This window comes from Phocoena phocoena, chromosome X (assembly GCF_963924675.1).
Source record: "Phocoena phocoena chromosome X, mPhoPho1.1, whole genome shotgun sequence".
Taxonomy (NCBI): domain Eukaryota; kingdom Metazoa; phylum Chordata; class Mammalia; order Artiodactyla; family Phocoenidae; genus Phocoena; species Phocoena phocoena.
The window spans coordinates 9,079,147-9,103,164 of record NC_089240.1 but is presented as its reverse complement, the minus strand read 5'-3'; the positions used below and the strand labels follow the sequence as shown (position 1 = coordinate 9,103,164).

Genomic DNA, 24,018 nt, shown 5'->3' with positions numbered 1-24,018 from the left:
CACTGTACTATACATTTCTTTTTTTTTTTTTTTTTTTTTTTTTTAATTTTGAGATTTTTCATTTGAAGTAAATCTTAATGCTATTAAATTCACAAATATGCTAATTTAAATACCCAATTCTATTATCTAAAACACACATTGCAAACATACAAATATCTATTCTCTCCACATGTCAGAGCCCATTCATTTCATGGTTTGGAAATGGGGAGAATAGATCCCCTTAAACTGCAAGTCAGCAGGTGTTTCTTTACAGTTAACTTTAGCAAAATTCATACAAAATAGTAATTAACAATGATCTTCTTTACTTGTTAACTCACAAGGAAACACCTTCAAAACTGCATTTTGTTAAAGTTTCTGTACTAAAATGTAGAAAAACTGAACTACACAAATATTGAAAAGTTAAAAATTCCTTAATTTTTTATTCCTGGTACCACTACCACAATTTACAGGGCAATATACCTGATGTAATGAAAAGAAAAAGAAAAAGACAAAGCTACAACAGATAAAAGACCTCAGGAATGTACATCTAATTGACACTACATTGCATTAATCAATAGCTGCACTTTTTGCAAACTGTGGCTATGACAGTCCTGAACAAGAAGGGTTTCCTGTTTAAGCTGCAGTAACTTTTCTGACTATGGATCATCGTTCCTTCTGTGGCAGATTTTTACAGTTCCTCTAATGCATTTGGGACGACTGTCTCAAAGTAACCTGCAGCTTTCCTGACAACTCCTCGCTCTCTCTCCTGCTAAGAACTGTAGCCCTTTCCTTCTGAGTTTTTAGAACCTTCTGCTACCATATCCACCACTTCCACCACCAGATCCATAACCACCACCATAGGGACTTCCCGAGCTTCTTCCACCAAAACTGCCCCCCTTCATGGGTCCATAATTTGATTGCTGTTGTCCACTATAATTTCCAAAATCATTATAGCTCCCACCACCACCATAGTTACCTCCAAAATTTCCTCCTTCATTGTAACCATCATATCCTCCACCACCGCCACCATATCCACCACCTTGGTTTCCATATCCTGGTCCACCACCACCATAGCCTCCTCTACTACTGTAACCAGGACCACCGCCATAGTTACCACCGTCGCCTCCAAATCCATTATATCCACCATCACCTCCTCCATAACTACCTCTGCTGCCACCACCTCCACCACCATACCCTCCTCTTCCACCAAAGTTTCCACCACGGCCAAAGTTACCTCCACCACCTCCAAAGTTTCCTCCACGACCCATAAAGTTGCCAGATCCACCTCCACGACCTCTTTGTGATCCAGCAGATTGCATTTCTTGTTTAGAAAGGGCCTTTTTCACTTCACAATTATGCCCATTAATAGTGTGGTATTTCTGAACAACAATTTTATCAACTGTATCATGATCATCAAAAGTTACAAAAGCAAATCCTCTCTTTTTTCCACTCTGCCTGTCTTCCATAACTTCTATGGTTTCAATCTTGCCATACTTTTCAAAGTAGTCTCTCAAATTATATTCTTCTGTATCTTCTTTAATACCACCAACAAAAATTTTCTTCACTGTTAGATGGGCACCAGGCTTTACAGAATCCTCTCTAGAAACAGCTCTCTTTGGTTCCACTACACGCCCATCAACCTTGTGTGGTCGAGCACACATTGCTGCATCCACCTCTTCAACACAAGAGTAAGTAACAAAACCAAAGCCCCTGGAACGTTTTGTTTGGGGGTCTCTCATCACCACACAATCTGTAAGTGTGCCCCATTTCTCAAAATGTTCTCTTAAGCTATCATCTGTAGTTTCAAAGCTCAGACCACCAATAAACAGTTTTCTCAACTGTTCTGGTTCCTTTGGATCATGACCCTCCTCCCCCCGGCGGCGACGGCGACGGCCGGAGTCGGGCTGGGGGCGGCCGGGCGGCGGTTTTACCTCCATTTTGAGACCGGACTCGCCTCTTCCAACTCGAGTTCCTATACATTTCAAAGTTGCTCTGAGACTACATCTTAAATGTTCTCACCACAAAAAAGAAATGATAATTATGTGACACGATGGAAAAGTTACCTAAGGCTATGGTGGTAACCACATTGCAATATATAAACGTATCAAATCAACGCACTGTACACCTTAAAATTATACAATGTTATATGCCAGTTATACCTCAGCTTTAAAAAGGGGAGAGCAATAAATTCAGCTATCTGGTGATAGACAAAAGAAATAATTACAAAAATATACAATCACAAGCTTCAGATAAATGGCAAAATGAAAAAGGTCAAGTTGCTATGAGAGCATACAAAGAGGCAGTGTGATCTAGTGTACAGAACATGAGATCATCGGCAAAAACCTATTAAGTGAAACCTGAGAAATAAATAGGAATTAACTAGGTGACGGGGTACTGTGCTCTCTCCTTGCTACCTTCAAACGGGGGAAATGGCCAAACAGTCAAAACTGGAACCTTAGGCTTTTAAAATTTACTATGAAGTGGGGACTTCCCTGGCACTCCAGAGGTTAAGACTTTGCGCTTCCAGGGCAGGGGGCACTTGCAGGGGGCACAGGTTCGATCCCTGGTCAAGATCCCACATGCCGCGCCATGCTGTGTGGCCAAAAAATAAAAAAGTTTACTCTGAAATGAACTATAACATGGGTGGGGGAGGGGCGTATTTTTTAAATCCCTGAACTTGGAGATGACGACCTTTCCAAAGCTAGTCTACATAAAGATCAATCCCTTTGTCTGAACTCACTCTTGGAATTAAAATAAGAAGCCAAGATTTTTTTCTGCTTTTTTCAAAATCCAGCATAGTGTTGCTGCCAGTTACAGAAATGCAGCAAAGAAAACTCACGTACTCTTGCCCTTCCTTACGTATCTTGGGGTCCAACCACAGAACCCTCATTAAGCTAACGTTGTTTGTCCTTTACCGTCTAGAATGTTACTTTATACTGTTATTTATTGGAAAATAGAGGGAGATTTGCAATTTAATCATCACAACTGCACCTTCACATCCTTTATCCCATTTCTCTGTCGCAGCCTTCGGCACTTGTACGGTTATTGCTCCCACAGAAACTTACACTCGATAAACTCACAGAGCACTTAATGCTGTATATTCTCAGCAGCCATTCTGGCACAGCTATCTCTAGAATTCCTCAAACATGCGCACACACCCACACCCACACAACACACACACACACACACACACACACACACACAGAGATAATCAAGTATGTGTATATTTCTCTTTTTTTTTTCGTATCCATAGACTTTTAAAATTCTGTTATTTCCTCTTCCAAGTACTGAAAACTCTGATGGAAGGATACTATCTTTTGCTTTCTTTCTTTCTTTCCACAATTATCTGGCTTAATTCTCTGCAAAATAGGCACCGAGCAGACAGGGATGCCTATATTGTATCATGCAAGTCAGACCTTGTCAAAGGTTTGAGTTTGCAGAAGTGAGCTTCCAGGCTCACAAAACAACTGGAATGCAGCATTAAAAATAACTTGTGGGCTTCCCTGGTGGCGCAGTGGTTGAGAGTCCGCCTGCCGATGCAGGGGACGCGGGTTCGTGCCCCGGTCCGGGAAGATTCCACATGCCGCGGAGCGGCTGGACCCGTGGGCCATGGCCGCTGGGCCTGCGCGTCCGGGGCCTGTGCTCCGCAACGGGAGAGGCCACAACAGTGAGAGGCCCGCGTACCGCAAAAAAAAAAAAAATAAAAAAAATAACTTGTAACTATAAGTCAGGTAGCATCCACTTGGCATTGTAAAATCTCAATGGTATAAAGACAGGCCATTTACTACTCATAGAATAGAAGGACAAATACCACAGGTGAGAGGGACAGCAGCGTGGTCCTTCATGGGCAGCAGTTGTCCCCTCTCTTGTTTAAGCAGAGACAGAATGACAGACCATAAGAAGCTCCCTCGCCCTGGCCGCCCCCAACCGTTTCCTGTCGCTGCTTACTGTCTGCACAGCTGCATTGCTGACGGCCAGGACTCACGCTGGCAAATCTGAGTCTGGCATCCCCTGGATGAAGGTGGGGGAACCTGAGCAGACACCTTTCCATGCTTGGCTTGGGGGACACGGAGGAGAGAAATGAGATCTGGGTCTAGCAAGACTTTTGATAAGCACATTCCATGCTTCTCAAAAAAACTAGGAAAATATACTTTAAATAACATATCTGATTTGAGAATCATTTTCAAAGAAGTACTAATACGTGATCCGTATTAAGTCAGTTCCAAAAGGATTCATTCTCCTACACCAGGATGCTTCCTTTGTGATTTAGGTAATGGGCTTAAAGAGTATACTCACACAATATTTTCCTAATAGTGCCAAGCTAGGGGATGCTGCTGACAGCTAGAGAGAAGCAGTTGAAATAATTCTGACAAGTTGCAGAACTGCATGAGTACAAACGTAGTGCAGGTCAATGACAACTTATCTGGGTCAAATCAAAAAGGAGAAAAAACCTAATAACCTCAGAAATTGGCCTATGTGAGGTTCACATACGTCAGGTAATTGTAAATTGAGCAAAACAAATCCTGAAGAGTTGATTTTATGGATTGTAAGGTTCTTAGCTGCTACCAGTAACGATGACCTTATGTTTAAGAGTGGGCAACTGTCTCCATGGAGCTGAGCCAGGGACAGCCTCTGCTCCAAAATATTGCCCTTCTTGTTTCTGCACATCTGGATGCTCACCATTTGGAAGTCATTACTTTGGAGTATGTACTGTCCACTTGTATTAATTATCTGTTGCTACATAACCCTTACTTTGCTGCAAACACCAGCTGTCAGAGTTTGCCTTTCTGTGCCGTGGGCACACAAGCCCTTAACTGGAAACAGCAGCAAGTCACTAAGTTTGACCCACACTCAAGGGGAGGGAATCACACAGTGAGGGAATCACAATTCCCTCCTCCACACAGGAGGCAGAGCTCACCGGGGGCCATGTCAGAAGCTGCCCACCACACCACTCTTTGCCATCCCATTTTTAAATGTTTGCACTCTGGGGAGAGATAACATATGAAGCTCCTCATAACTTAGTGTAAATACATTTGTCAGGTCTCTTTGGAATCAAGAGGAAGCTAGGTGACGGCTGATTCCCAGAAGGCAGAGGAAACTGTAAAAATGGTCAGTGTCTCGGAAAGGGGAGATGGACAATGAAGAAGCTGATCCTAGCCTTCCACGGATGCAGGAGTTAAGAGGATGGGACTGACATCATCGGAGCCGGAGAAAATACTCTGGTCAAGTAAATTAAGTGAGTCAGCAAATTGGCACTGCAACTAAAACAAAGGAAGTTTGATACTGAGCTGGATAAAAAGGAATATAACACATAAGGGCCCTGGAGTTGATGCTTACCATGTACCCCACAGTGGTGAGATCTTTGGGAGACTATAAAATCTAATATGCAGAAAATAAGGGAAGGTTGGGGATAAAATGGAAGACGACAACAATAAGACATGTTCACCTTTCCTGAAGAAAAGGGCTTTGAAACACTGAAATACACTGCTAAATTTGTGATTATAATGAGCTAGCAGGGAATTCCCTGGCAGTCCAGTGGTTAGGGCTCCACGCTTCCATTGCAGGGGGCATGGCTTCAATCCCTGGTCAGGGAACTAGGATCCTGCATGCCGTGTGGCATGGCCAAAAATAAATAAATAAATAAATATATAAATAAAAAAAATTTAAAGATTCCTTGAGCATAGGGAACTATACTCAGTATCTTGTGATGGCACGTAATGGGAAAGAATCTGAAAAAGAATATATGTATATATATATAAAACTGAATCACTGCTGTACGCTTGAAACTAACACAACATTGAGTTAACTATACTTCAATAAAAAAATTTAAAAAAAAGAACTGGCAAGTTATTTTTTTGTTCTATTAAGAGATAATTTCCTTAGAATCCTACAGACTGTTTAATGACTCCCTCTCAACCAGGAAACCACTGTTTCCATGGGATTCCAGATCTGAAATTAGATCTGTCCACAAATTGAAGTTTTATGGAGGACCTCTAGGACTCACATGCTACCTACTTATGTTACAAAAACACCTGCTCTCATATACATCAGGTCAGTCTCATCACTCACTAGCTCTTGAACATTCCACGATTATTTCCACGTCCTTGTCTTTGCTCATATAGTCTCCCCAACTTCCTTTCTGATGCTTCATCATATCTTTATTTTTTTCTCTCACTCTCCTGTCCTCTTCTCCCCCATAGCAGACTACCACATCAATAAATAAACTCCACTATTCCCCACCTCAAAAAAATAACTTGTGGGACTTCCCTGGTAGTCCAGTGGTTAAGGCTCCACGCTTCCACTGCAGGGGGCACAGGTTCGATCCCTTGTTGGGGAACTAAGATCCCGCATGCTGCATGGCGTGGCAAAATAAATAAATAGTAAACATTAATGGTATACAGTTCTTCTGCCAAGAAATAACATTTCCCACTGTGGTAGAACATGAACTCGGCATTGATTTTTTAGCAGTAGCCTTAACGTAGGTGCCAGGGGTTTGTCTAATGCATCCATGTACTCTTGTCTGACCTTCCTGGAAAGGAAATTCTTTGGGGGATGCTACATACAGCCTCACATAGTTGGTTTCCATACCTATAAAGAGCTAAGACAGAAAAGAATAATAAGTGAAGGAGCAAAGAAAAGGTGATAAGCAAATTGAATGAGACAAGGGAGGAGGGACCAACACATTTTCATGATAAAAAACAAAACAAAATCAAGAGACTTAGAAAAGAAGGGAACTTCCCCAAAAAAAGGATACAAATGAACTTATTTACAAAACAGAAGTAGAGTCACGGATATAGAAAACAAACTTATGGCTACCAGGGGATAAGGGTGGGGAGGGATAAATTGGGAGATTGGGACTGACATATACACACTACGATATATGAAATAGATAACTAATAAGAACCTGCTGTATAGCACAAGGAAGTTTACTCAATACTCTGAATGGCCTATGTAGGAAAAGAATTTTTTTAAAAAGTGGATATATGTATATGTATAACTGATTCACTTTGCTGTATACCTGAAACAAACACAACATTGTAAATCAACTATACTCCAATAAAAATAAAAAAAAAAAGAAGGGAACTTCCTTAACCTGATAAAGGGCACCAGCAAATAACCTACAGATAACATCATACTTAATGGCGAAAGACTGAAAACCTTCCCCTTAAGATCAGAAACTAGACATGAATGTCTGTTCTAACCATTTTCTTTACTTTTATTTTTATTTTCTTAATATCTTTATTGGAGTATAATTGCTTTACAATGTTGTGTTAGTTTCTGTTGTACAACAAAGTTAATCAGCTATAAGTATACAAGTATACATATATCCCCCATATCCCCTCCCTCTTGAGCCTCCGTCCCACCCCCCCATCCCACCCCTCTAGGTCGTCACAAAGTATCGAGCTGATCTCCCTGTGCTATGCTGCAGTTTCCCACTAGCCATCCATTTTACATTTGGTAGTGTATATACGTCAATGCTACTCTCTCACTTCGTCCCAGCTTCCCCTTCCCCACTGTGTCCTCAAGTCCGTTCTCTACGTCTGCGTCTTTATTCCTGTCCTGCCACTAGGTTCATCAGTACCATTTTTTTAGATTCCATATATGTGCATTAGCATACGGTATTTGTTTTTCTTTTTCTGACTTACTTCACTCTGTATGACAGCCTCTAGGTCCATCCACCTCACTATAAATAACTCAATTTCGTTCCTTTTTATGGCCGAGTAATATTCCATTGTATATACATGGCACATCTTCTTTATCCATTCATCTGTTGATGGACACTTAGGTTGCTTCCATGTCCTGGCTATTGTAAACAGTGCTGCAATGAACATTGTGGAACATCTATCTTTTTGGATTATGGTTTTCTCAGGGTATATACCCAGTAGTGTACTTGCTGGGTCATATGGTAGTTCTATTTTTAGTTTTTTAAGGAACCTGCATACTGTTCTCCATAGTGGCTGTATCAATTTACATTCCCACCAACAGTGCAGGAGGGCTCCCTTTTCTCCACACCCTCTCCAGCCTTAAATGTTTGTAGATTTTTGGATGATGGCCATTCTGACCGTATGAGGTGATACCTCACTGTGATTTTGATTTGCATTTCTCTAATGATTAGTGATTGCTCTAACCATTTTCTATTCAACACTGTATTGGAGATTCACGTCAGAGCAATTAGGCAGGAAAATGAAATAAAAGGCATCCAGAATGGAAAGGAAAAAGCAAAACTATCTCTATTCGCAAATGACATGATTTTGTACATGGAAGCAAAAAAGGAAAATAACGGAAATTGCCTGAAGGCACAGAGATGGTATCACTGAAATAACAACAATGTCATGTGTTTATGTAGTATTTTACAGCTTCCAAAGAGCTGTGCATCATTTTATCTTATCACCACCTGTAAGTACTATTATTACCCCATATCACAAGTGACAAAACTAATACTTAGAAAGGGATGTATTTGTTAATGGAGCCAGTTGCTAAATATCATAACTGTCACCCAAATCTCCAGCCCCAGGACTCTAAATCAATGTATAATGGTTGCTGGTTTCTTATCTCTTAAGAGCAGCATGGTCCAACAGAACTTTCTGCAATGGTGGGTACTGCACACTCGAAATGGGGCTAGTATGACTGAATTTTTAATTTTATTGAAATTTAAATAACCACATGAGGCTACCATGTTGGACAGTGTAGCTCTAGAGAATTACTCCCTGTTCTGAATCAGACACTCCTCCTCATGGTTCTGTCCTCATAGTGGCCAACCTATGTGCAATTCTTTGTTGACTGATGAAGAATGTGTATGGAACCACGAAGACAGACAAACCATTCTTGGGAATAATTACAAGTTGCAGTATATCCTTAGAAATACCTAAAATGACTCTGCAACATAGAAACATGTAGGAGTATTCTGACTAACCAAAATTAGAAGAAATCCTTTCCCAACAACTACAGCTTAGTATTCATCAAGGGGGTGGGGTGAGGTCAGAAATAATACAGCTTATGCTTAAATGATTATATATGTTTTTCCATTCTTACATCCACTCTAGTGAATTCTTCTCACTCTACGACTACAAATTTGCCAAACAAATTGCTCATTCTTCTTTAAATACTTCCTTCATGTTTCCACTTTATACCTTTTCTTATGCTATCTTTTCTGCTGGGAATGTCTTCCTCCAGCTTACAAATCCAAATATGACCACATCCTTCAAGGCCTCACTCAAATTTATAATCTCCTGGAAGACTTTCTTATCTCACCTAGATGATGCCCTTCACTCTTCATCCATTTCGTTTGTAACACCTAGTGCTCTGCCCGCATATTATAGTGTTATGTGCACATATTCTCTCTGATTAGACCCAGTGTCAGTAAACCACAGCTCGTGGACAAAATCTGGCCCACTGCATGTTTTTGTAAATAAAGTTTTATTGTAACAGAGCCATGTTCACTATTTTACATATTGTCTATGGCTGCTTTTGCCCTATAATGGCAGAGTTGAGTAATTGCAATAGAGACAATCTGGCCCCCAAACCCTTATGTGTTTCCCACTTGGCTCCTCATAGCAAGTTTGTTGATCCTGTGTTACTATAAGCTTTTGGAATGAACTATAGAAACCATATCTGATTTATTTTTTTTAATCTTCATAAGACCTAGATTATTGCCCTATATATAGCAGTAACATCATAAATATTTTAAATGAATTTTCTGTTTATAAGAAATTAATAGTGTCTGCTTATGTATACCAATTTTCTATTTGCAAACATTATCCCACCAATTTCTCATTTACTCATCAAGATAACTTTCTGACACAGAGAAATAGGTCTCATTATCTACATTTTACACCATGAGAAACTGAGGCATAAACAGACTTTGACTATGGTCACAGCTAGTAAAGAGAGCTGCAAAACTGGGTCATAAACCCAGATCTTCTGACGTCTGGCTCTGATCTACCTTATTCTGCTTCTCTGTGCTTACCCGCTTTCCCCTAAATTGAACTAAGATGCTGATGGAACCCAAAATAAAAGCATATGTATATATCTACTTAGCAAATTAATAATCATGGCCCAGGTAACCCATGTTTATTTTTAACAGAATTGCAACTATCTTTATGAGAGCTAGTCATTTTAAAATATTTTTATGCTTCTAAATTTTAAAATTTATTTCAAATTAAATTTAGGGAATTTCCTGGTGGTCCAGTGGTTAGGATTCTGTGCTCTCACTGCCAAGGTCCCAGGTTCAACCCCTGGTCGGGGAACTAAGATCCCACAGGCCACAGGGCATGGCACCCCCCCAAAAATCAATAAATAATAATAAAGTTAAAGTTAAAAACTTAATTAAGATATAAAAAGCTTTACAGAAAATAATTTATCCCAATAAATGGAGGGAAATATTTTTTTCAACACTTCAAAAGACAGAGAAAATGTACATATCCCACGGTGGTCACACTGCTTTTCCCTGCTCTGTCTGTCCTCCTCAGAAAGGCGGTTTCTCTTTTTCCTTCAGTATCTTAAAGCTATTGACTTCAAATTAGTAGTTATCAGATTAAGAATCATATGCCCCACCGGTACGTTCAGTCTGCCCAGGCCAAGTTTATCTAATTCAAACTCATTACCTGTTCAGCAACACCTCTTTACTATTCAGTATTGATTGTTTACACAGCCAATATGAAACACTGGAAAAAAGCAGAGTGACGAGGATACAGGACATTTGTTTTGTCTTCCTGTAAAAACCCTCTGACTGGGCTTCCCTGGTGGCACAGTGGTTGAGGGTCCGCCTGCCGGTGCAGGGGACACGGGTTCGTGCCCTGGTCCGGGGGGATCCCACATGCCGCGGAGCGGCTGGGCCCCTGAGCCGTGGCCGCTGAGCCTGCGCGTGCGGAGCCTGTGCTCCGCGGCGGGAGAGGCCGCAACAGTGAGAGGCCCGCGTATGGCAAAAAATAAAACAAAAAAAAAACCCTCTGACTTTATTCTGAATATATTAAACACTAGACTCATGAATTTTTAAACAGCATTTGTAATGTCTTTGCACTTATATTAGGTAACCACATTGTTTTTGATACACAAATAGGATTCTTTAAAGAAATACCCTTTTCTCTGAAATGGGTCATATTCTTTTTTTTTTTTTTAACATCTTTATTGGAGTATAATTGCTTTACAATGGTGTGTTAGTTTCTGCTGTATAACAAAGTGAATCAGCTATACATATACATACAAAAATATGGAACGCTTCACGAATTCACGCGTCATCCTTGCAGAGGGGCCATGCTAATCTTCTCTGTACTGTTCCAATTTTAGTATACGTGCTGCTGAAGCAAGCACAGGTCATATTCTTTACAGTTAGTGAGAGCCTACTTATTTCTGCCCACTGAGAAAAGATGGATTCCTTTCTGAGCCTCTTTGAGGTGTTAGAGTCAGCTTAAATTATGCATGCAGTTTAATGCAAATGAAAGGTTTCAATATAAGCAGGTGGTTCTCTGGAGGCTATCCTATTGGCAAAATATTTATCATCAAGTATGTATTCAGCTCTTTGTGGGCAACCAATAAATGTCTGTAGACTAAAAAAAGAAAAAAAAAATCTATACCTACTTTTTTTTAAAAAAGCAAAAATTAATATTTTTTAAAGCCGCTGTTGATAAGGGTCATTAGAATGTCTATAAACTCAGGAATACATGTCTAATGCAGATGTGACCTAGTTTCCTAGTTCATCATCATAAAGGCCACTGGGCTTAATTCTTATTACACAGAGCTACTCCATTATCTTTTTTTCATTTGCTTTTGTAACCTATCTTTGTGTATTCGTTTATTTTTACTCTACCTTCTGAGAATGACTTCAAGCAGCCTACAAAGGCACCTATGATATATCTGAGATTAAAATGTGTTTAAAATAAAAAAGATGAAGCATCTCTCAGCCTGTGCGACATGATGCACGACATGAGCCAAAGACTAAAGACGTATTGTGAAGTCAAACTGGGCTCACCAAAGCTTCTGTGCCTAGAGTTCTGATGTCAGCGGTGACAGATAATGGAGCCAGACGCCCTGCGATTGAATCCTGGTTCTCAACTTGGTTACTCACTGCCATGCCATGTGACCTTCGCCAAGTGCCCTCTCCCCTTGATGCCTCAGTTTCCTCAGGCCTAAGTAAGAGATAATAATAATACCCACCTTAATTCAAACAGCATGTTGGAACAGTACCTAGCACAAAGAAAGGCCTACCACGCCATCAAGGAGTACTAGTACTAATCATAGTAATGTTTCAGCTTCAGCCTGGCAAGTAGAGACTCAGAAGTAGTCTCCCTTAGTCAAGGTAAACCACCTAAGTGTGGTTTTTTTTGATGCCCTCTCCATTTTCTGTTTCCTTCTCAGTATATTTCTCCTTCCTCTTTCAATGGTGAGTATCCTCACCATCCTACCACTCTTCAGGGGGAGGGTCCCATCCTGTGGCCACTGACAGGCCAAGCTTTACTCTTAGCTGACTGTCACCAATACCTACTCAGAATTTAACAGTATCATAGATTTTAGGTACACCCTTAAGGGCATATTTATGTCACCTAAGTGAGGATATAGAAGACTGAGCAGCTTTTAACCTTGAAAAAAGCTTTCTGTTGGCATGATGACTAAAAGCGGGTTGGAAGTCTCCAGCTCCTTCTGGCTCTTAACCCAAACATATTACTTGGTTAATCAGTGGGCTCTGAAGGAGAGAAGGCAAAGTTGCATGGATGAAGGAGCTGAGGGAAGGTACAGAGAGCATTCTGGACTACAGCACTGACAGGGAAAAGAACTGGGAAGACACAACCATAGGCATTCTGGGTTTTGGAAATTCTGGCAGGACCCTGTCTGAAAGGCTCTGGCATGAGAGCAATTGCCTCTTGGGAAGCAATGGGAAGGAGTAGAAAAAGGAGATGCTAATTGTCCTGCATATCTATTGCTGCATAAAGAATGACTTCAAATCTCAGCAGTTTAAAGTAACGAGAATCATTTATCTTGCTCCTGAATCTGCAAGGTGGGAAGGACGTAGCAGGAAGGGTTGTCTCTGTACCACACAGTGGCAGCTGGGCAGTCTCCTGAAGCTGGGGGATCCAACTCCAACACAGCTTATTCATATGGCTGAAGGTGATGCCAGCAGTAACCTGGCCTCAGTCCTCTCCATGTGAGCTTTTCCACAGAGATGCTTAGGCTTCCTCAGAACAGAGGAAGGAACCCAGAGGCTGGGTTCCAAGAATGGGTGTTCCAAGAGACAGGAAGTAGAAGCTTCATGTCTTTTAAGGTTCAGGCCCAGAAACTGGCACAGCAACATCTCACTGTATGCTACTGCTCGAGCCATCACCAAGCCCACTCAGGTGGAAGTGGAGAGGACACAGAACCATTCTCCAGTGAGAGGTGTGTCAAAGAATCTGTGGCTATCTTAACTTGCCACACTCAATTGTCTGAAGTAGAAGAGAAGACTGAGACTCGTATAACCTCTCACTGCTCCTTCTCCATCACTTCAGCAAAGCAGAGGAGCTGCAATTGGCTACCTCATGTGATGTGGCCCTTTCTCTAGCCTCAAGACCACAGAAACCCTCTGGACTCTGAGTTGCTGTATATTAGAATCCCTCCCTTCCTTTTGGGTTACTGATACCCCTTTGCAAAAAACCTACTTCCTGCTGTCCTAAAATTGATCGTCTCTGTCTCACTGAGTCAGATTAAATTGTAAAAATAAAATGTTATAGCTGTGGGGAGGGAGGGAGGGAGGGAGGGAGGGAGGGATGCAGTTAAATGTATAGTGACCCCCTCAGGGGATCCTGGGCCTTATTGGCCACCAGGTGATTATGAATTTTTGATATGCTTCAAAATGATGACATTCTCAACTATATATTTACAGATAGAACTTAAAGACAAAAATTGGCTATTTTGATGGCTTTTCTGGTAGTAAAACTATCCACATGACACTTATTTAGTCCAAGGCAATGGAAACATGTTAAAAGTTCTTGTAAGAAAACTCTGAACTTAAAGATATCAGAGAAATCTTGTTTTCAGTTATTTCTGCTTCTATATAGATTATATCTATTAAATCCTTCTGTTCTTAAGTGAAAACGTGTACATACCTAAGCCAGAGGACTATTTTGCTAAGAGCCAACTTCCATTATGAGATTTTATAATGGGCTTAAAGAGCAAATGTTCAATATATGACAAAATTAGTTTTTGAAACCCTAGGTGAAGGGGCCAGGAAATCAAAGGAGCCAGGGGATCCTCAAATAAAGATAAAAGATAAAGTTGATTTAGATGTAGGGACTGAGAGTGGTAACTCCTGTGAGAAGTCTGCCTTTGTGTGGAAGAGAAGCAAATGGGTTCATTGTACCAAGGCTATAATTATTTTACCATTTCTCCTAATAGCCTGAAAATTTTCTTATAAAGCTCAGGTTCTTAAATTTTACCCAAAGGGAAAAAGGAAGCATGAGAGAGTCTAATGACTAACGATTTCTTCTCTAAAAATAAATCCCACTTTTGAATGTGGCAGCCTGGGAGGAGACAGACCTGCTCCCACAAGCACGGAGGTAGGAGGCTTCAGTAATAGGGTCACAAGCCAACCCTTCCTTACTCAGCACCAGACACAGGGTTTTCGGTCACACTTCTGGGAACCCTCCCAAGTCAGAGTTGCTGCAGGATGGGCACAGTGAAGCCATCATTTCACATCAGACCTAAAGGCATATAAATTCTTCTCTCTGCAAAGCTCAGAAGGATGACATAATGTATTTGGTGAAGGTTCACATGTCTGTTAAAAGATGATTCATCGGGGTAAAAACTAGGACAATAAAATTCTACAGAATGGCTCTGCATCTCCAGGTACTCAGGGATTAAAGGAAACATCAGAAATAAAGTGGACCCTGTCTAGACTGGAAAATATATATAATGGTAAAATAACGAGAACCAAGCAAATGATTAGCTTGTCACAAGTTCTTCATACTGGGAAGTCTCAATAATGGTCAAGCTGAAGTTCAGATATAAACTGTCAGCCCAAGATGGTACGTCCGTGATTTAGGCCAGTGCTACTCAAAGTGTGGTCCATGAGACCAGCAGCATTAGCATCACCTGACATATTAGAAATACAAATTCTTGGGCCCCATCCCAGACCTACAGACCCAGAATCTCTGGGGATAGGGGCCAGCAGTCTTGTGTCTCACTGGCACTCCAGATGATTCATAAGCACAGCATTGTGTGACAAGCCCCAATTCAGATTGCGGATAGAGGAAAAATGACAAAATAGACATCTGGTTGACTCAGCCTTAACCCTCAAGAATGCATAACAAAATGAGGCATAATTCATGTGTTATTTAAGTATTTAGGAAACCGCCTAAAGTTTGATAAGGTCTGAATAAATGCTAACAGATGAAACTTGACAAGTTCACAAATCAGTTACTGAAATCATTCCTCCCCAAATTACTTCAGGAAATGGTCATGTAAGCTATATATGAAGTTTAAAGACCTAAACAATATGAGGAAGAAGCCAGGCAGAGTGCTGGGCCAGCAGAACGTGGTTCTTGCCCCTTGGACAGAGAAACACCTGGGCCCAGTACACAGGTCAAGAGGCCAGGTTGGGCTGGACAGAACATGTCCCCCTGGCAGTGAGAGGCAGCAGAGCCAGGGAGTCCACATGGATATAAGGGGACAATTGTAGATCACGGACAGCAAGCAGAAACACACAATCAGAAGCTTAAAATCTAACCTGTTCCAATTTGGTCCCATTTTTTTTTTTTTTTTTTTTTAAGCGGTACGTGGCCTCTCACTTGTTGTGGCCTCTCCCGTTGCGGAGCACAGGCTCTAGACGCGCAGGCTCAGCGGCCATGGCTCACGGGCCCAGCAGCTCCATGGCATGTGGGATCTTCCCGGACCGGGGCACGAACCCGCGTCCCCTGCATTGGCAGGCGGACTCTCAACCACTGCGCCGCCAGGGAAGCCCCTGGTCCCATTTTTAAGTGGCTCAACACCAAGGTGATAAACAATATAAGGGTTTGGGGGCCTACCTTTATTAGGTGCTGGCTCACAGTGTGGTGTGGGCCAGGCTGATGGTGAACATAACCAGACAAGTCCCATGGGTGCTGCGGGAAAATTAAATATGGTGATGCAAATTGGAGGCCACATTCAAAATTGTTAAATAGGGACTTCCCTGGTGGTCCAGTGATTAAGACTCTAGGCTTCCACCGCAGGGGCACAGGTTCGATCCCCGGTCGGGGAGCTAAGATCCCACATGCTGCGCAGTGTGGCCATAAAAAAAAAAATTGTTAAATATATTCTTGGTATATTCAAAGCAAGGAAACTGCCGATCACGCATTCCACAACCATGACTGAGCAAGCGCCAAGCACCAGCTGAATCACAATTCCCCTGCTTTGGGCTGGAAGTAGTGTTCACCGGAATTGTATTAGCAGACCTTGGCTCTTGGAAGACGTCCTCCATCCACCAAGACCTAAACGGAGCTCTCTTTAGAGCACTGGTTCTCAATCTCTGGAGTTTTAATACATGATGTCTAGGCTCAGATCAATTGTATAGCTGAAGATGGGAGCCAGGGACATTTTTAGAAAGCTCACCAAGTCATTCCATCACAGCCAGGGCTGAGAACCGAGGGGAGGGGAAGAGAGGAGAGAAAAAGCCAGTCCTCATCCAGCCTGCCTTGGGGAGGTAGGGGGAAGGAGGGATAGGACAGATTCACGGCTGGAACCTCAAGTGAGCTAATTATGTTAGGAACCCATGTGCCTGAAACACCCACACTCAGACATTTGTCTGCAACCTGACATAAAATGTAATTCTTAAAAAACTGTGCATTTCATGTTAATGATGTATGTTTGGGTGATGATGGGTAGATAAAACAGGCACAGTGAGAGGAACCAGTGAAAGGAACCAGGTGACAAATGGGGAAGGGGACTAACAGCTCCTCAGCAGAATCTCAATATTCATTTGTGGAACTGAATGAAACTGACAGGCTCTAAGTATTGTGCAGTAGATCACTTCCCTCAGTCCAGTGACTGTCTCTGTTAATCCTATTATACCCCTATCTTACAGATTAAGAAATCAAGGCTTACCCAAGGTAAAGCAATTCAATCCTTTCAGACCTCAGACCCTCTTCCACTATCTTGGGTTACAACAGCATTGAGCAGCTCCTGGGCCACTGCAGCTTGGGTTTTTCAGTTTGAGTTCCTGGGATAGGTAGGGGTGGGGGATCTTGATAAGAGTAGCTTAATGTCAAAGTGTCTTCTAGAATAGTTCTTAGACACCTACTCAGTCTCTGCTCATTTTACTAAAACTCTACCCAGTAGTGTCTCAGGTCCTGGGTCTTAGGGAAAGAAGCTCCCATCCCCACCTCCTCTGTTAGTGGGACTACTGAAATATACATCTACCATAGCAGCTTTGTAGACAGATATTATGTCAATGTGTCTACATGTTCCAAATCCCACCTCTCTAGGCTTGTGAAACTCAAGAATGAAGAACTCAGTCTTGCATCCCCAATACCTAATACTATAGATACATAGTAACTTCTTAACAATCGTCTGTTGAATGAATGAATGAGAGCTGACCCCACAGGGGATTCCGACTCCAGTTTCCAAGGGATTTTTTTCATTCATTCAAGAAACATTTGTTGAGCATCTACTATGTATGATGCACAATTCCAGGAAGTGGGGATACAGAAATGAACACCAATAAAGGCTCTCAATTATCACCTCTACTGCATCCATATTAAGAGCTTAAAAATGGGCATAAGGTAGAAAGGAATAAGAATGTAGTATGGGGCTTCCCTGGTGGCACAGTGGTTAAGAATCCGCTTGCCAATGCAAGGGACTCGGGTTCGAGCCCTGGTCCGAAAGGTCCCACATGCCGCGGAGCAACTAAGCCCGTGTGCCACAACTACTGAGCCTGCACTCCAGAGCCTGCGAGCCACAACTCCTGAAGCCCGGGCGCCTAGAGCCCGTGCTCTGCAACAAGAGAAGCCACCGCGATGAGAAGCCCACGCACCGCAACGAAGAGTAGCCCCCGCTCACCGCAACTAGAGAAAGCCCGCGCACAGCAACAGGGACACAACGCAGCCAAAAATAAATAAATTAAAATAAATAAATTAAAAAAAAAAGAATGTACTATGACTGCTTTTGACTTGTAACATTACTTAATTTTACTTGGCTTTTCTGTTACATACTCGCTTTAAATGAGTCCATCGCATTGTCCTGTGATTAGACAGACAATTCTAGGAGAAAGGCCATTGCGTTGCTTGGAATTGCCGACTTGATACACAACCAAAGCCGCCTGCCTATGAACAAACCTAGGAAGATAACAGGTTTCCATACCCACATGAGCAGGAGCAGGCGGGCTATTGCTTCTGTGTGTCATTCAAGCCACATAAAGGGGAGCGAGGGGCCCAAGAACTCAGTGGAGATACAGCAAATTAATTAAAACACATTCTTCATTGTCCAAATTTTGGGTAATAAATGCTCTACAGAATGCACTGAGAAGGAAGTCTAATGCTCTGTGGCCGCATTTTGCACCTTTCATTCTGGCATTATGAGAACAGGCCTCCGAGGAGCTGCCTCAACCTGTGTTTAACATGGAGCTTTGTACGTCAGTGGATGCTCTGCTGGCCCCTGGGAAGAGTGAGAGCTACAAATATTATTTACTCCCTAGATCCTGGTTATACACAGACATTACATTCATGGTCCACTCCAGATCATATTTTCTGAAAGCCCGGGCATTGGTTCTAGTCTGCTGAGGATGGAAAGTCTATCTTTATTCAAAACCAATAATCTTTGGAAAAAGATGATGGGGAGATAATTAATTTAATGGCCATTCCGAAAAATTTATTTACAGGGAAGAATTCCAAAAGTCTCGTTTAATTACCAAGATAAAAATGCATTAATTCTACAGGTCAAGTCATTCCAGCAAGCCTCTAACTCAGGAGGAAGGTTCAGAATTGAAAGCTGGTGCTCCGAGTGTACCAGGTAACTTTCCCCCTCCTCTCTAATAGCTTGATTGTTTTGTTTTGTTTTTTAACAATGTCTGTGTTTCAGGCACTCTGGCTTCTAGGAGATGATAGGGCATCACTGCTCTACTAAATCAATATTTGTCCACACTCATAAAATATCTGAGAAATAGATGGTCATTTAAATAGTCTCTTCTTTCTACAGGTTGCCTTCTTTCTCAATGTAAACTATCACCTATCACCTTCCTATATTTTCAATTATGCTTCTGTGCGACTGTCAAGTAAATCATCAGAAAAGACAACTAACTGAAACTCCTGCATTTCCCACTCAGTTCAATTTCACGTGGTCCACCTTAGAGAAATATTAGGAATAATATACTGGATATGGTTGTCTCTCGGTCTGTATTAAAGCAGATGTCACGACCAACCTTAAGTAACGCAAATATCCACTGAGTATAGTTGCTGTGCCACGGAGCCCTGAAACTCTTAGGGTGGGATGCACGCCTGAAATCATTCTTCTTCTTTTGCTTTAGAAAGGCGAGCAGTGCATATACCATTTATTCCATAACCCATCAGTAGAGTCCAGAATAGCAACTGATCATCGAGCATCCTTGTATTTCTGCAGCTAAGCACATGAATAGTCATAAGGGGCAAGAGAAACAAAGACTACAAAAATAGGTTCATGTCAGTTTTTAAATGCATCTGATAAGTTACAAATTGTATCAAGTAGAAAAGTAAGACTTACAGAACCATTCATTCGACAAACTTTCATGAAGCTAGGGGTGTGAGAAACAAAAGACACCCTTTCCTAGGGAAGGAGCTCACAAAGGCAGAAAGAATAACTCGGTGTGACAACAGAGCTAGCCAGAGGGTGCTAAGGTCGCGGAGAGAAAAGATACCTAATCCAGTTTGGGAAGATTTTCCAGGAGAGGGTGATGCCCAGTCTCAGTCTTGAAAAGTGGGAACATAACCTGAAGAAGGGAAGAGATGGAAGAATGTTCTGGGCAAGGAAAACGTACTCCAAGGCAGCTACTACGGTCAGGAAGGACCGAGCAGAGGATGCTCAGAACAAGCTGAACTCAGTATCATGTTTGACAATTTCTCTACAAGTAAACATCTATTTTTGGTCTATTATGATATTGAACTTTTCTTCTGTTAAACGCTACTGTATATTTATGTCAAAGCTGCCTTTTATTGGACTCTTACTGGACCTTATCTTTGTTTCTCCTGCATAATTCTTTTTTTTTTTTTTTTTTTTTTTTTTTGCAAAACGCGGGCCTCTCACTGTTGCGGCCTCTCCCGTTGCGGAGCACAGGCTCCGGACACGCAGGCTCAGCGGCCATGGCTCACGGGCCCAGCCACTCCGCGGCACGTGGGATCTTTCCGGACCGGGGCACGAACCCGTGTCCCCTGCATCGGCAGCCGGACTCTCAACCACTGCGCCACCAGGGAAGCCCTCTCCTGCATAATTCTAATCAATGTCTGGGGATATTTTTAAAAAAAGAATTGAGATCCAAATATGCTTCTTTGGCTTATGTGTCACCTTACCTCCATGTAACTCAAAATCTTCACAGATATTTTCACAGCTCTGCTCTATGCCAAATTAACTGCAGAAAAATGATGCAAACTTGTATCAAAACCTACAAAAAAGGTTTCATGTAGTAGGAGCAGAGAGAGGGCAGGGCAGAGATGGTATAAGAACTCAAGTAGGTAAGATAAAAAGTAAAGTGGGTTTCTAAAACTATCATTGGAACATGTGATCTGGTGTAATTCAAAAGTAATAAATCTGAGGAGGCATATCATTTTATCACTTCAAGCTTAACTCTCAAACATGGACCTTTTAAATGTCAGTAAAAGTTGGGTTCTTTTTCTCAAAGAGTAGATGAGCATTCAAAGCATAGAACATCTTTTCAGGATGTGCTCTGAGTGTTGACAAGGAAAGGCTCATCTTTACCACTTTCTGAATATCACTGATGGGCTCCAAAGACAGACATAGCCATCAACGGCATGCACAGATGCTCATAATCATTTGAAGAAGAGGTTTTTAGTTGGGGGAGCTGGTGTGCTGCATTTGCTAATTGCTTCCTCTGTAATCTCCCATTCAGGCTTGCTTTCTGCCTTTTGAGTCTCTGATGTGATCAGCAGCAGGTGATGCAGACCCAGTCCCCATGAGACCGTGACAGGTGCATGCGGCACTTTGCCTGTGCTAACTCATCTTGCCGTGGTGAATTTGTCAATGACTTCTATAACTCGCTCCATCAGGTTTCAAACATGCTTTAACGACCTCGAGGCTGCAATACACCCAATGTTATTTGTCTTCATGTACGTTCTTTTGTCTGTTGCTAAAAAAAAAAAAATTTATTCAACTTGAAAGGTTTCTGATCTAATTGTTAATGTTAGTGTTTCATTATTCAAACTCTATGTTCATTTATGGGGTTGGGTCATTTCTGGATTTCTTCCTTCCTTGAGTTTCTTTAGAACACTTATTATAGAGAAGTTACAAGTTGAACTATTCAGGTTTGGTCTGCTCCGCTAGCAACGTCATTATTGCTTTTGGATTGAGTGGCAGGTCATTGACAAATACGGCACCTCGCAAGGGAACCTTGAGGACAAGGGTCGAGATAGGATATGGGCACCTGGGATAAAGTGAAGTGCTAGGTGGGGTAGTTCCACAGGTGACCATCTGCCAAGGCCTCTCCAAGAAGCAGCAGGAGGAAGGGCTTTCTAGATGAGATTCTTATATACCAGCAGTCAAATAATCAACTGTTATTTACTGTGTGTCTCATAGACATTTGAAATTATACAAAGACTAACAGCCCATTTAGATAGGGATCCTGAGCTATCCCTGCTTTAAAAACCCAAAGCAGATTTCTCTTCTTTATTAAAGAAAATAAAAGGAAAAACATCTTCCCAGCCAAACTGAAAGGCACTAGTCAACTCGCCCTTTTAAGTGACTGTGCAGCTGTTCCTGATGCAAGCTGTTCGGAAAGGCAAGTTGTCTCCTAAAGAAGCATTCAAAGTTTGCATATCTCTTCATCAATGCTAAGAAATAAAAAGTTTTGGAGGTAGGATATGTCATGTTGACGAAACAATCATTCCTCCTCTGAGTATATGAGCAATCACACATTCCCTGCGATTTAGATGTGATGTATGGATTAACCACGAAAAGGCTTTTTGAAAGATCCCCTTCTATGGCAGAACTTGCAAAAACAGGACTTTAGATGACAATTAGGCAGAAAAGACCATATTACCATATAGTCAAGATTTCAGTTGCCAAATTGGATTTTGTATCCCAGACCTCTCACCTTCGCTACAGCCCCAGACTCTGAGCTATGGAGAACCACCTGGACATCCTGCCCTCACCTCAAATTTGAAAAGGCACAAAGGGAAAACTCATCACTTTTTTATCCCTCATTTACCCATACAAAAACAGCAACAAAAACAAAGCAAAGAAAACCTGGGGTTCTGCTTCCCAAGTTTCCAGTTCCTTCTAAAGATACCACTATTATCGTAGCCTCATTCAATCAACGCACGTGAGGGAGATATAGATGGGTGAGCCACATGACCAACCTCTAGTGCACAGCATTAAAATGTGATTGGTGTTGTGACAGAGTTACGCGTAAAGTATCAGGGAATGAAGATTAGCAGTATCGATCACAGCCTTTCACAGAGGTCAGAAAATCCTTTGAGAAAAGACAACACTTAGATTGAGACTTGAAGGATTGAAAGGAGAGGAGGAACATTCCAGGCAGAAAGGAACCATGTGTGAAAAGGAGGCATGAAATTTCAAGGGGGATTGCAAATAGGTCAGTGGACTCAGACGGCAAGTCCTGAGGGACCTGGTAGAACAAGGATGGGAATGTGAGCAAATCATGAAGAACTCTATTTACTAAGAAGTTTGACCTTTATATCAGTAGGGAACCACTTGAATGACTTGTCCAGATGCATTTCAAAAATAATTATACCAGATTTGAAAGTTTGGACTATTGCTCAGAAAATATTCACTTAACCTCCCTTCTACTTGGAGTATATACCTCCCTGCCCTGTTGACTTGGGCTTCGTAGTGTGACTTACTTTGACCAAAGGAATGTAACTCTAACAGAAGCTTGAAGTATACTTCACCCTATGACGGCCATGTGAAGAGCATGTTCTAGTCAGCCTTTGTCCCTTCAGCTTGGGACCCATGAGACCCACGCTGTAGCTGTGAAGGAAGCCTGGAGTTCAAAGCCTGGTCCATGGATCCCAAAACATGGAACCAAGCCCCACCAAGTTGCAGCCTGAAAAAGAGCCACTTTAGCCAACCCAAACACTTATGAGCAAGAAAAGTAAATGGTTTTTGTTACAGACCACTGAATTTGGGAATGATCTGTTACACAGCACTACTGCAGCAATAGCTGACTAACACATGCATGTTAGGAAATACGACAACAATTTTTGCCTTCCATTTAACCTTGTACTCCTTCCAAATCCAAAATACCAAAGAGATATTCTTTCAGTCCTTCTTTAGAATTGTATTACTGGAACAGCCTCCTAATCAATATTTCTGAGCCTGGTTTTGCTCAGTTCCCATTCATCCTGAAGTCTTATGTCTAGACTACTCTTCTTAAACACCATCTTCATGTCATATCTCATCTCACAATCTGCAAGACGTCCCGTTACATAGCATTTCCGATTCAAATGCAGATGTTTCCAAACACCACCAAGTAGTTTAACCCCTTCACTGTTTGCACCCCAAACTAATTCTTTATGCCATACCTTTGTTCAGGCAGAAGAACTCTATTTCTTTTCACCTCATCTACAAAGCTTCATTTTAAGCCACGTTTCTTCCATGTAGTAATCACCCTTCCCAAACTTCTTAGAGCTGCAAGGACTACACGGTTCTATGACATTTTTAGTCTATATCCCAAGAGCACCTAGTTAAGCAGTGACTTTGTATACGTGTATATCTTACTTTCCCAACTACCTTGAAATCTCCTTGAAAGCCAGAACTACATCAAATTTTACTACATTCTCTTGTTCCTTCCCCCACCCCATTCCCCATTCTTTGCAGAATGGCTGGACACCATAGACGATGGAAATTTGTTTGATACCCTAAAATAAGTTTTCATTT

The 24,018-nt window shown here is 41.7% G+C and overlaps 1 protein-coding gene and 1 non-coding gene across 3 annotated transcripts; both read right to left on the bottom strand.

The window, feature by feature from the left end:
- Nucleotides 1–767: 767 nt before the first annotated feature.
- Nucleotides 768–1,945, bottom strand: LOC136142531 (heterogeneous nuclear ribonucleoprotein A3-like). 2 transcript variants are annotated; one of them, XM_065900752.1, is made up of 2 exons: nt 1,097–1,916; nt 780–955 (listed from the first exon to the last, which is right to left on the bottom strand). In XM_065900752.1, the coding sequence occupies exons 1-2, from the start codon at nt 1,914–1,916 to the stop codon at nt 780–782; spliced, it is 996 nt and encodes a 331-aa protein (XP_065756824.1). The 2 variants fall into 2 exon arrangements, with proteins under 2 accessions (XP_065756823.1, XP_065756824.1); XM_065900751.1 differs by having other exon boundaries at nt 768–1,945.
- A 9,237-nt stretch (nt 1,946–11,182) lies between these two features.
- On the bottom strand, nt 11,183–11,289 carry LOC136143198 (U6 spliceosomal RNA). The gene has a single exon (XR_010657893.1). It is a non-coding gene; the product is annotated as a U6 spliceosomal RNA (small nuclear RNA).
- Between the last annotated feature and the right edge of the window lie 12,729 nt (nt 11,290–24,018).

What these genes read in the sequence shown, in the direction of transcription:
- LOC136142531 (XM_065900751.1), bottom strand. Translation starts at nt 1,916, where the DNA reads ATGGAGGTAAAACCGCCGCCCGGCCGCCCCCAGCCCGACTCCGGCCGT.